This window comes from Danio rerio, chromosome 1 (assembly GCF_049306965.1).
Source record: "Danio rerio strain Tuebingen ecotype United States chromosome 1, GRCz12tu, whole genome shotgun sequence".
NCBI classification, from domain to species: Eukaryota; Metazoa; Chordata; class Actinopteri; order Cypriniformes; family Danionidae; genus Danio; species Danio rerio.
Window position 1 is genome coordinate 25,424,952 of NC_133176.1, and position 13,816 is coordinate 25,438,767.

At 34.4% G+C, this 13,816-nt stretch overlaps 1 protein-coding gene across 42 annotated transcripts in view; it reads left to right on the plus strand.

Annotated features, from left to right (window-relative positions):
* slit2 (slit homolog 2 (Drosophila)) overlaps positions 1-13,816 on the plus strand; it is a 131,852-nt gene that overhangs the window by 67,422 nt on the left and 50,614 nt on the right. For 37 of the 42 annotated variants that reach the window (XM_068220869.2, XM_021475850.3, XM_073949220.1 and 34 more), the window contains 7 exon segments: positions 3,014-3,085; positions 3,555-3,626; positions 5,167-5,238; positions 7,383-7,546; positions 7,913-8,045; positions 12,366-12,437; positions 12,528-12,599. In XM_068220869.2, the coding sequence (XP_068076970.1) occupies positions 3,014-3,085; positions 3,555-3,626; positions 5,167-5,238; positions 7,383-7,546; positions 7,913-8,045; positions 12,366-12,437; positions 12,528-12,599 (657 nt within the window). 42 annotated transcript variants of the gene reach the window in all.

Genomic DNA, 13,816 nt, shown 5'->3' on the forward strand with positions numbered 1-13,816 from the left:
CCAGGTATACTGTATTAATGGCCACCCAAGAATATTTAGTGACATGTTTTTTTACTATTATTATCATGTCTTTACACTATTTTGTATCTGCCTTATATAACCAAACATCCGCAATTGATTAAGTTGTAGAAAATCTTCTCTCTTTTACACGTTTCGTTCTGTGTACGTGAACAACACTCCAACACTCCCACAAACAGTGTCACGTTTTCTGTAGACACACAGAGACGCTCCTTTTTGGCACTTAAAAAATTAGTCTGGCTGGGGTTTCTAAATCTCCTAAAATGTCTGGGATTCGGCTTTTGCTTTTTAAAGCTGTTGTTCACTAAGCATGTGTTTTTGCAGTACTTTTTTGCCTACTTTCACTTTGCTTTGCAGCTGACTGCGAATGCAAGAGCAAGAGAAACATTCAATAGTTCATTCTTGAATCTAAACGACAAAAAAGTTTTGTATTTACTTAGAGAAGACCAAATGACTGGTCTAAACTGGTTGCAAAATAACATAAATATATTTCTCTGTTGCTAATTATTGTATTATTTTGATGATGCCATTAGGCTATTTTACATAGGCTATTTTATGTACATATCTAAAATGCACGTGGCTCCTAAATAGCAAATAAGTAAGAAGAATAGTGGATTTCTTTTTTTTTTCTCAACAGTATTTTTTAATCCATTGAAAAGAAACAGTGTCCAACAGTGTCATAATAATTAAAATTATTGTTACAATTTTAATTAGGTTTTGTTTGTCGCATATAGTTAACTGTTTATGTGATGTAGATAAATGGTGTGTTTCAATCCGGCTACCAATCCAAGTACAGTATATTTCAAACCTATAGGAAGCATTGCATCTATAGGATAAATAGCTGTAACCCATTTATAGCTGTACAATACAAATGTATGTGTGTGTATGTGTGTGTGTCCTGTCTGCATGTGAGAGAGAGAGAGAGAGCTGTCCCCAGTTGTTGAGCCCACCTCCCACTATGTCTTTGAGTGTGTGGTGCTTTATTTTGATTTTAGTAACCCTGTTGAACCGGGAACAGGCTTTTTAATTGTTTGATTTACATGGTGTGATTGTCTTTGCCTAAATTCGTCTCGCTCTCATCTGGTTGACAGCTGGAATGTTTGTGCTGTAATCCAGAAGTACTTTTGATCTCATAAATGTGCACACAGACGCCATGTCGGTGTCCTGTACAGGCGCAGATGAACCTGATTAAAGATGATTCCCATTCAGTTCATGCTCAGGTCATGTCAAGATGACATTTTAAAGAGCGCTGAATACTTACCCAGGCTGTTTAAATGTCTGCTTTCATGCCTGAAGAAGTTGGAGCTTCTGTTAAAAATATTGGTTTAGTGTCATAACTATATTTGTGTGTGTGTGTGTGTGTGTGTGTGTGTGTGTGTGTGTGTGTGTGTGTGCGTGCGTGCGTGCGTGCGTGCGTGCGTGCGTGCGTGCGTGTGTGTGTGTTTCATATAAATAAAATGTCTAAAAATTTATATAATATATAAATATATATATATATATATATATATATATATATATATATATATATATATATATATATATATATATATATATATATATATATATATATATGTGTTCTCATAGTAATCTGATAATTGTTCATATTTCACATCAAGTATGTTATCTACAATAGACCAAACATACATTTTCTTTGATTTGCACTGAATGAAAAACAGTACTGACATATTAACAAAAATGTAAACACAATATGCACATACAACATCTGAAGCATTAATTATTTATATAAAAGCTTTACAGGCTTTCTGAATATAACAAAAATGGTCATAAACCTTTATGATAATGTTCACTTGTCTTTTGAATGGCAGTGCAATCAAATCTTCAATGACTCTCATCTTCTTCATCAAAGATTGTTTCTTTGAAGTACAAATGCACACCATCACAAAGTGCATCAGGATTATATTTTCATTTTGCATTTATATTATTGTATTTTGCAACAAAGAACATTAAGTTATTAATTTATCTATCATTTTTTTATTGATTTTGTTAATCACAATGTTTCATTGATTTGCTTTAATTTAGTAGCTGGTTGGTTTGGTGCATGATGTCTTAGATACTTTGTTGTAATGTAAAATCCTCAGTATTTGCCTTTTTTGTATTATTTTAAGTTCTGGTTGCTCTTTTACATGTATGGAGAATTGAATATTTATCAAGTTACTAAAACAGAAAAAAACAGACATATTCACTAGATAGAACATAAAACTGATATTATCTATTTAAGTTTATTTATTGTTTGTTCTAAAACGATAACAGACTGATTAGAACAGACATATAAATATTATCTTGGAAAAAGGTTGGAGTCAAAATAGAGCCAACAAATTAATTCTTTAAACATCCAATAAATAAATCAGACGCTAATAGTTATCACTAATACACATCTTTTTTAATGAGATTAACAACTTTATTTTGGAGACTAGAATGTTCTTAAAATCATTTTTGCAAACACGTTTTTATCTTTTGTGTTGTAAGGAAGGTCATATAATTCAGACATAACATGAGAAAAGACAGAATAGTGTATGTGTGTGAATGCTAGAGAGTACGGGTTTTTCCTAGTGTTGAGTTGCGGATGGAAGTGCTTCCGCTGTGTAAAACATTTGCTTGATAAGTTGGCGGTTCATTCTGCTGTGGCGACCCCTGATTAATAAAAGGACTAAGCTGAAAAGAAAATGAATGAATGAATGAATGAATGAATGAACGAATGAACGGACGGACGGACGAACGAACGATTGATTGAATGAATGAATGAATGAATGAATGAATGAATGAATGAATGAATGAACTAAGATAAATGTTACCATCTGACATTCAGAGGCTTTACATTCCTTTGTTTTTTTTTTTTGAAGAATTCACACTTACCACAACAACTGCAATGATGAAAAAATAGTGTACTCTCTGCCTTAAAGAGACCTGTAGATCATCCTAATGCATTCTTCATAACTGACTGTGACTGTTAATGTTCTTTCTCTTTATTTGCCAGAGACCTGAGTGAAAATCAAATCCAGGGGATTCCCAGAAAAGCCTTCAGAGGATCTACAGAGATCAAAAACCTGTGAGTGTTCTGTGTATACTGTATATGTGTAAAAGAGAGAGGGAAATAGAGCTTTACATTAATGATAGTGTGCGTTAATGAGGTGCCCCGGCAAACTGACCATCATGAACACACACACACACACACACACACACACACACACACACACACATATATACGCACACAGATGGGAGGAGTGGGCAGCGCAGGTACTGTAGACAATAGTGGAGGAGAGCACAGCAGACACAGTGTGGAGGCAGGAAACTGGAGGACAGAGAAAGAGAAAAAGACAGTGACAACAAAATGAGAGAGAGAGACAAGAAAGACAGACTGAAGGATGGAAGCGTGAAACATGCATGTTGTTTATTAGTAAGGATCAGTATTGTTTCTGAGAGTGTTTTACTCTATTACCATATTCTGTGAGCACCAAACAAAAAAAGCGACAACAACATCTTCAAATTTTTTTTTTCTCTGTGATTTTCTCTCTCAGGCAGCTGGACTATAATCAGATTTCCTGCATTGAAGATGGAGCGTTCAGAGCTCTGCGGGACTTAGAAGTACTGTAAGTGCACTATGTGTGAGTGTGTGTGTGTGAGAGACTGTTGAGTTAAATCCAACCATAGAGATGTTTTTAAAAATCAAGATTTTATTAGACTTGGGTCAAAGCGGGGCCACACAGGTTTGAGAATGTTCCAGAAACTTTGTTTGATTTAGATTGAAATAGAGATGAGAAAATTGTATATTGGTGTAAAGTTGGTGTGCATTTCTCTGTACGTTGACGGCATGCTGTGTGCTCGCCTGTCAGATCATACCTGCAGGGTGTTTATATAATGATTATATAAAACTCATATCGGCTTTTTAAAGTAGGATTAGAGGAATAATCCTGTTAGCGGATGGATTTAAGATATACAAATGAGTGTGTCAAAATGCTTGTTTTTGAATTGTTTGATGCTTTGTGACAATTGGACAGAAGAGGCTTTAGGAGCTTTTCTTTTTAATAGCAGATGTGCTCAGAATATATTTCAAAGCATTGTTTTGTGTGTGGGACATCACGGTGGCAGAGTGGGTAGCACGATCGCCTGACAGCAAGAAGGTTGCTGGTTTGAGCCTCGGCTACATCAGTTGGTATTTCTGTGTGAAGTTTGCATGTTCTCCCCGTGATCGTGTGGGTTTCCTCCGGGTGCTCCGGTTTCCCCCACAGTCCAAAGACACGCACTATAGGTGAATTAGGTAAGCCCCAAAGAATTGTCCGTAGTGTATGTGTGTAAATGAGTGTGTATGGATGTTTCCCAGTGATGGGTTGCAGCTGGAAGGGCATCCGCTGCGTAAAGTTGGTGGTTTGTTCCGCTGTGGCGAACCCGGATTAATAAAGGGACTAAGGTGAAAAGAAAATGAATGAATGAATTTGTGTGTGTGTGTGTGTGTGTGGAATACAAACTTATTTGCATAATTGTTTAAAATGCTCTTTTATTATTATGACTGTTAATGGGGATCAGCAGTAGGCAGAGTTCACGTTCAAGGGTCATCATTCACTTTCGATGTTTGAAACTGGACATTCTACTAGCAAAAAAACTAGGAACCAATATGACAAAAATGTATTTATTTTTTTAAATGGAATTGTCCCTCTTTATTGTATATGCTGGTTCTCTAAATATAACTACACTGTAAAATTCAACAGTCAACTTCAACTTTAAACTATCAAATGAAAGGTGAAATTTAATATTTACTGAAAGTTAAATCTTATTATTTGAAAAGAGTTTTGAACTCAGTGTTGAAGGTATTGCATTAATTAAATACCTCATTACTTCAGCTTAAATGGATTAAGTTCACAGTACTCATACAGATTAGTTTTTTCCTCAATCAGTTTGAGTTGCCCAGACTTTTTTAGGTTTTACAGTACTCAGTTGGTTTTAAGTTCTCTTCATTGATTGGGTTTTACTGTGCTCAAAATACTTCGTTTACTCAAATGGATTAAGTTTTTCAGTACTCAGGATCAGTTCTTGAACTTAAGTGGTTTGATGCAATTGCTTTGAGTTACCTTAACTTTTTGGGTTTCACAGTGTATAGAATGAATGTTTTCTATCTCTATCTTTGTTTCACAGCACACTGAACAACAACAATATCTCTCGTTTGTCAGTGGCCAGTTTTAACCACATGCCCAAGCTCAGGACATTGTGAGTAATTTACAAGCACACACAACGCATGCACACACACTCTTTCTCTCTATTCTATCACACACACACACACACACACATCACATTAAACCACATTAAAGCAGTTCTTCAGACTATCGTTAGCATGTTATCCAGCACTTATCATGCTGGCCCTTAATAACTGTGATTATAAGGAAATAAGGTTTAATAAGTGCATTAATATGTATGTTTCATTAGCATACATTTCATAGATTGGAGTTCTTTGTGTGCGATCATGATTTAATTCCATTTGCGTGATGAGCTAAAGTAGCTAATTGCTATATTTGTATTCTGGACCTTGTTAGCTAAACGTCAGCAGTAGATGATGGAAAGAAAGGCAGCGTGCAGCAAGATAGGAAAGTGTGAAATGTCAGTCTTTGCGATCATGCCATTGAATAGTTTGGTACTAAATCATCTTATGTTCTGTTGCCATACATCCAACATAGGCTTATTCTGAGAATACAGCTGTACATACATTTCTGGGGATTTTGAATATGTAGCCAGAAGTATGTTTGGCTGCATTTCATCTTCAAAAGGAACACTATGACGCTGTTCCTTTTCGCACTTACCAACTGACTGCTTACCTGCATAAGGATGGCTTTCCCGTTGTTACCAGTTTGTTTAGTAGCTCGCCATGTACATTGACAGACTTGAGACACAGGAAGGAGTTGATCATGGCGATGATATTCGAGTCTGGTAAAGAACGGCAGACAAAAATAGAAGCCAAAAAATAAAATAAACAAGTAAATAACAGGACGAGAATGTGGTAAAATCTGAAAATATGGTAAAAATTAGGCGAGGGCTTTTCTTTTTCTGAATTGCTTTTTAAAACTGATGATTGGATTAAGGGAAGTGGGTGGGCGAGTCAATCCATGCTTTTGAAAACACTATTGGCTGGGTTTAAGGAGACAGGAGGGTGGGTCAGTTGATCGGTCAGTCAGTCAGTCAGTCGACAGCGGCCTCTGGTGGATTTACACAAGAACAGCAGGCACGAATGGCACTCATGAGAGTAATTTGAGATCTGAAAAAGCATACACAGACCTTTTTAAATTTTGTTAAAATATATATAATTAACCACTATCAAATAAGTTTAGTAAGAACAATTACTGAACCTAAAAAATCTTATAAAAAAAATAAAAGTCCAATAGAAGTTTTGAAAAATCACAGTTGGCATTTCTGTGTGGAGTTTAAATGTTCTCCCCGTGTTCGCGGGGGTTTCCTCCGTGTGCTTTGGTTTCCCCCACAGTCCAAAGAAATGGGTGAATTAGATAACAAAACTGGCCATAGTGTCTGAGTGTAAATGTAAAAGTGTATGGATGTTTCCCAGTACTGGGTTGCAGCCGAAGTGCATCCGCTACGTAAAACATGTTGTTGGTTCATTCCGCTGTGGCAACCCCTGATAAATAAGGGACTAAGCAGAAGGAAAATGTATAGCTGTCAGTTCATTCTGCTGTGGCAACCCCTGATTAATAAGGGACTAAGCCGAAGGAAATTGAATGAATGAATGAATGAATGAATGAATGAATGAATGAATGAATGAATGAATGATGAATTACTGTATAAAATAATGTAAAAGATATATTATTAAACATTATTATGTCTCACTATCTTTGTTTTCAATTTCTGAGTATCATATTGATAATTTATCTTTATATCATTTTAACATCATTTTAACATTAATTTTTCATGTTAGAAAATATTACAACAGATTTTTACAAATGTGGTGCGAATTTGGTTGTAACATTAATCTTATTAGGGGAAGGACTGCTAAAGATGCTGACTACACAGAAACACCAGAGGCAACAGAGAAATCACTGTTGTTTGCAAGTATAAGACAGCAATTAATAAACATGAAACTGTGTGATGAAAAGTCGATAAGATTTACACACACTTACAAACACACACACACACACACACACACACGCACACACACACACACACACACACACACACACACACACACACACACATATATATATATATATATATATATATATATATATATACATATACATATACATATACATATATATATATATACGCGCACAGGTTGTGTTGATATATTAGCTCCGACTGCAAGCAGACCTTCAAATAACTCTTTTTTTTTTTTTCTTGCATCTGTCCAGTCGCCTGCACTCTAATAATCTGCTATGTGATTGCAATGTGGCCTGGCTCTCTGATTGGCTGAGACAGAGGCCCCGCCTTGGCCTCTACACACAGTGTATGGCTCCACCCTCCCTTAGAGGCCACAACATCGCAGAGGTTCAGAAGAAAGAGTTTATGTGTACAGGTGAGTTTCTGACTGTTTTACTTACCCAGCATGTTTATAGGAGACATGTCATATGAGAATAAAGAGACAAACATTTATAAATACATACATTTGCTGTTTTTTGTAGAGCCTTTCATATTCTGTCATATTCATTTTTTTTAACTGTTATCTTTCTTTGCTCATGCTTTCAAGACTTCAGTGAAGGCAAGTTATTTTGGGCTGAAATAACACGAGTAAAAAAAATCAGATTGCATTTAGTTTCTAATATGCAGCCCACAACTTGTTTGCTTAAGCTTTTATTTAAATTTAACTAATCTTTGTGAGACATACAGTACAATATGTGTCTGCATTCTCATCATCATCTGTTTGTGTGTATGTGTGTTTTAGGGCCCCAGTCACACTCATCCTGTAGTGTGCTGCAGTGTCCTGAGCTCTGCACCTGCAGTAATAATGTAGTGGACTGCCGGGGGAAAGGACTTACTGAAATACCCACCAACCTGCCAGAAACTATCACTGAGATGTGAGTGAAGAGCAGATAGAAGGGCACACACATTCTCATTTGCTTCTCTTGCTTAGTACATTATACTAATTATAATGAAATTTAATTATAAACATAACCTAAATACTAATTTTCATATCATCTTATCTTGTATTATCATATATTATCATATATTATATTATATTATATTATATTATATTATATTATATTATATTATATTATATTATATTATATTATATTATATTATATTATATTATATCATATTATATTATATTATATTATATTATATTATATTATAAATGCTTTGAATGTATATTTGTATATGTATATTAACTTATTTGTATATGTATATTAACTTTTACATTAACTTTTACAGATTTGTCTGAAACACAGACACACACTTGAGGTTTCCATGTAGACTTTTTTGACAGATATAGTTTTCATACAGACATAAACAGACACACACACACACACACACACACACACACACACACACACACACACACACACACACACACAGAGAGAGAGAAAGAGAGAAAGCGAGGCCTGCTGAATGTGTATCAAATATTTTAACCACGGAGGCCATGCTGAAGTCATGCGCATTAATTCAGTGTGGAAATGGATTTATTTTATCAATGGCATCTCTTCTGAGGGCCAGCGCTCTGCCAACGGGGCCTGGATTGAGATGCCTCATCATTTTTTTGTTGTGCCTCTCATTGCCAGGGTCATTGTCTGTCTTTTTTCTTCCCTTCTTTCTCTTTCTGTCATCTCTTCATTTTTCATCCTCTGAAAGCCGCATGCCGGGCCTTGGCAGATGAGTCGGATTATCTCATTTGGCTCCGGTTGAATGAAATGTGTGTGTATGCGTGTGTTCATCCACCTATGCAAGGGCTTGATTTTCATGCTCTGTCAACTTTGGAGAGCTTATCTGATTTATGACATATTTACTGTCAAAGAGAAGAACAGATATGTAAAGAGAGAGAGTGCCACCACAAGTGCGAGAGGTGTTATAAATATACATGGCTTGTTTTATGCTAGAAAACGAGATATAAGATAATTGCTCTTAGTTAATTAAAGCTGTCATGACAGTGCAGTTAAGAAACCTACAACTGATGTTGTTTTTTGTACTCATCAAAAATGAAATTAGCTTAAATGTGTAATGTTTAATGGGTAAAAAGCAGCAAGTGAGACAACAGCTATAAGAAATTAAGTCAAAATTAATGGTAAAATGCTTAAACTTTTGGTAAAATAAAATGGAAATCTGTGTCCACGCTCAAACTTACTACATTGTTTTAATCCATGGAAACAAATCATCATAATAATCGTATTTTTTTATTAAAGCATGCAGATATGTAAGCAGCAGCAGACTTCAGATATTATACAATAATACAATTAAGGAAAAAATGTGTAAACAGAGTTTCTAAGTGAACAGGCTCCATTATCTGACCAATGTTATGTCAATTACAAAAGCTTGTACAGTATAAGGCTGACACAGTACTGTTTTTCTTTAGGCATAAGCATTTCTAAATAAATAATAATAATAAAAAAAACATTGAAAAAAGTATAGAATACTGAGACAATGTTTAAATGTCTATGTTTAGAAGTGTGCTGATAATTAAATTTTCATGAAACGGAGATGTTGGATTTATTCTTAGTCTGACAGAAGCAGACAGCCAACCGGACATGAGCTCTGCCTAAGAACAAACAGACACAGCTGCTACTAGTGGTGGCCAAAATTCTGTGTCATGGTATGAGTAATTTTATTTCACGGTAATGCTATATATCATAGTATAGTTATGTATGTATGTAATTATTTTGGAAAGTTGACAAAAAAGCACTTTAAAAATTAGGATTAAAAAAATTGATTAATTAAATGTTCAGCTATAAAATTGATAACACCTGAGAAACAGGAAAACACGTAAAGAAAGTGTAGAACTAAATAATTATTTGTGGATTAAATTTGTTAAACTTTCTCAAACATTTATAGACACCTATATACAGTATTATTATTATTATTATTATTATTATTATTATTATTATTATTATACTTTAACCATTTACAATAAGTAACGATTTCAAAAGTTCATGTTAGTTAGTGTACATAAACAAACAATGAGCAGCATATTTAATCAGTGTTTATTCATTCATTCATTTTTCTTTAGCTTAATCACTTATTTATCAGGGGTTGCCACAGTGGAATGAACTGCCAACTTTTCCAGCATAGGTTTTATGCACAGGGTGTCCACTGGGTCTTAAAAATTTAAATAAATCAGTTTAGAGAAATTTAAGGCTTTTAAAAGTATTAAAAAGTTTTAAATGCTATTTTGTAAGGTATTAATTTTTAATATAATTTTTGTTTATGTAGTGTATGGTTATATGATAAAGTTTGCTTGAATTCAATCTGCGAATATCTGGATACTATGTAGTTTATGTAATCAATAAAATCCTTCTAGATTTGACATCATGCTGCTTTGTTTACTGCAGTAACCATGGCAGCACTATTATTTCTGCATTTCTATAGGTGCCTAACTGCTGAATTAATAGATTTTTATTCTGTATATGAATAATGTTTTAGTTTTGGATTAGTTTTTTACCTTAATATTTAGTAAATACTGTGAGTAAAATCTCACCACTGTTTCCAGTTGAAACCTTAAGTGGTTATAAGGTCGTAAAATGTATGAAAAGAGTCTTGAAAAGGTCTCAAATTTCACTCTCAGATTCCTGTATATACTCTGTATCCAGCGAATGCTCTTCCAGCCACAACCCAATATGGGGAAACACCCATATGTTTTAACATTCACTTACTTAAGCCTATTTAGTTTATCCAATTCATATATACCACATGTCTTTGGACTGTAGGGGAAACCAGAGCACACAGAGGAAACCCAAGCCAATAGACCACCTGGTCTAGCCAAGATTCAAACCAGTGACCTTCTTACTGTGAGGCGACAGTGCTAACCACTGAGCCATTGAGCCATAATGCCACCCTCAGTGTTTATTTATTTTTGTTAACGTTGATGAAAATACAGTCACTTATCATTAGATCTTGTTAACTCATGTTCTTGTTAGTATTTCTGACCGCTACTAAAGGAACCAGCAGTGTCTTCTGCTCAATTTTAAAGGTCTTATTTAATTACAATGTAGTTTTTAAAATATCTATAAACTATTGTGCTCTAAAACAGTACCAAAATTTATGTTTAGTAGAACTAGTAAAACTGATATAAACATGTAAAGCTTGTAGTTTTGTCAACGGTTTTATTCACATCATCTCATAATTCAGTTTCTCATCAAATCATAATCTGACATGCCCTGCCCCCTTCAAGACCCTTCTTATTTGATGCTCTTGAGCTCAACCACTCTATCTGGCAGAGCAGTGATAAAACTAAACACTATTGGCTATTTTTTTAAAGGGGAGGGGCTACATTATGCCCTGCCCTCTCTTCTTGTTTTGGTTGAGATTATGTCAAACATCATGGGACCTTCAAAGGCTAAGTAAATTTAAACAAGCACATTTTTACAAAATCAAAACCACAATAACAAAGAATATAATTTCTCAGGGCTAGAGAGACTCTTGCTTTCTCTTCTTATGTGTTTAATAAAAACACAGAGGGCTCTTAGCCAAGCGACTGTGAATCTTACATGCTAGAGTTTACTCTGCATCAAATACACTTTATATCCAATGATAAAAACAGAAATAGTACACTCTCAGAAATAAAAGTATGTGAGTTGTCACTGGGGTGGTATCTTTTCAAAAGATACACATTTGAACTTATAGGGTCCATATTGTTACCTCAAAAGAATAAATTAGTACAAATTCAACACATTTTAAGAGGAACACCTTTGGACTTGTTAGATAATAATATGTATCCTTGAGGTATCAATATGGACATTTGAGGTACAAATTTGTACCTTTTGAAAAGGTACCACCCCAGTGACAGCTCGCATACCTTTGTTTCAGACAGTGTACACTCACTGGGCTTTCAAGCACGCAAAGCGAAACTCAGATGTTCAATCAGTGTGTTCAAGAGTATAGTTATGATTAAAATCATTCTAAAGGCATTACTATTACATTTGTCAATCAGATTCATTTCCCTCTGCTTTTTCTTTTCTTTTTTTCTATAAAAATAATATCATCCAAGATAAGAAAATATGAGGCTTTCCAAATGTTCAAATGCCATCTTGTCTTCCCCTCACTCTTCATATGCACACTCCTCCTATAAGTCCTCAATAGTGTTGTCAGAGGCCATCATTTTTCCAGTTACCCTTACCTTTCTGCGCTTTGGATTTTCCATCTGCACTGCTGCTTGATTTGTTGATCTGGTTTATCCTCTCTGTTCACAGTCGACTGGAGCAAAACTCCATCAAGATTATTCCAGCAGGAGCTTTTGCACCTTACAAGCGACTCCGAAGAATGTGAGTGTGTGTCTGAGTGAGCACATGAAGAATACATGCAAAATCACACACAAACACACGTATTCTCTAATTGTTCTTTTATTGTTTCAGAGATCTAAGTAATAATCAAATAACTGAATTGGCTTCAGACTCCTTTCAAGGTCTCCGTTCTTTAAACTCTCTGTAAGTGTGTATATATATGTATATATATGTATTTATATGTGTATGCATGTATGTATATTTTGTGTGTGTGTGCGTGAGAAGTAAATGTAAGAGTTATATTAAGCTTCCGTCACTCTCTAAATTATTGATGATCTGACTCATTCAAGCTTTTAGAGAATAGAGCAGGTAAGTCCTTGCAGGTTTTAAGTCAAGCCAACCACCATTCAAACATAATTTACATGGCATTTGTAATCTTAAATTAATAAGCATTTTTGAAGCATCCTTACTGTACAGTTTCTGTTGTCTTACTAATTATTATGTGTACATATATAGTTATTATTCTTAATATATTATATTAATAAATATTATTTTAACCTATTTTAACCCTCATGAGAATTTTCTAAGGTGGCAGTTTAACATAGATTTCTATGACATGGAAAAAGCTAAACCATTATCATTCTAAAATGAATACCATAAACAAAACAGACATTCTGCATCTTTAAAGAAAGTAGTAACACTTTACAATGAGGCCACAGGGGTGAGCTGCAGTAGTTGGCATAAACATAAACTAAAAAAATATTTTTTCAGCATTTAATATTAATATTCAGTTAATATATTATTTAATGTTAATATGCTATTTTCAATATTTGCTCATTTATTTTTTTAAACTGTGATCTAACATGAGCAAACAATGAAGACCTTTTCCAACTTTGAAAATATGCTATTTTACATTATTTATATAAATATTCTACATTTTTTACTACATATAATTTTGCTCAACCTAAACTAATTATCAGTGGAGTTGGCTTGCTAATAACGTTTTAGTGGAGGTTAATATGAAGTCCAAAGAACACTTCATTTGCACACAGTGTGCACCAGCCAATTTCATCAGTACGTGCATACTTTACACACACCATGTAATTGTTGTAATAACATGTGCACTGTATGTGAAGGCACTTCGAATAAATTTGGCTTTTGTCTATGCGTAGTTGCAAAGTCCGCAGCAATGAATAAAATAGATTAAAAGGAAGTATTAGCGGGTATTAAACAAATGCTAGTTGACAACGTTATTTATAGTTAATATAATGTCTTAATGGGATGATCAAATTACAGTTAATACATCAACTGATGTTAACAAATCAGACCTTATGACCTAGAATATAAAATTAGCTAATATAAGCCCTTTGCTGAAATGTACAAAGCTGTTTGTTTTGGCCTGGTATTTTCCATGTGCGTTA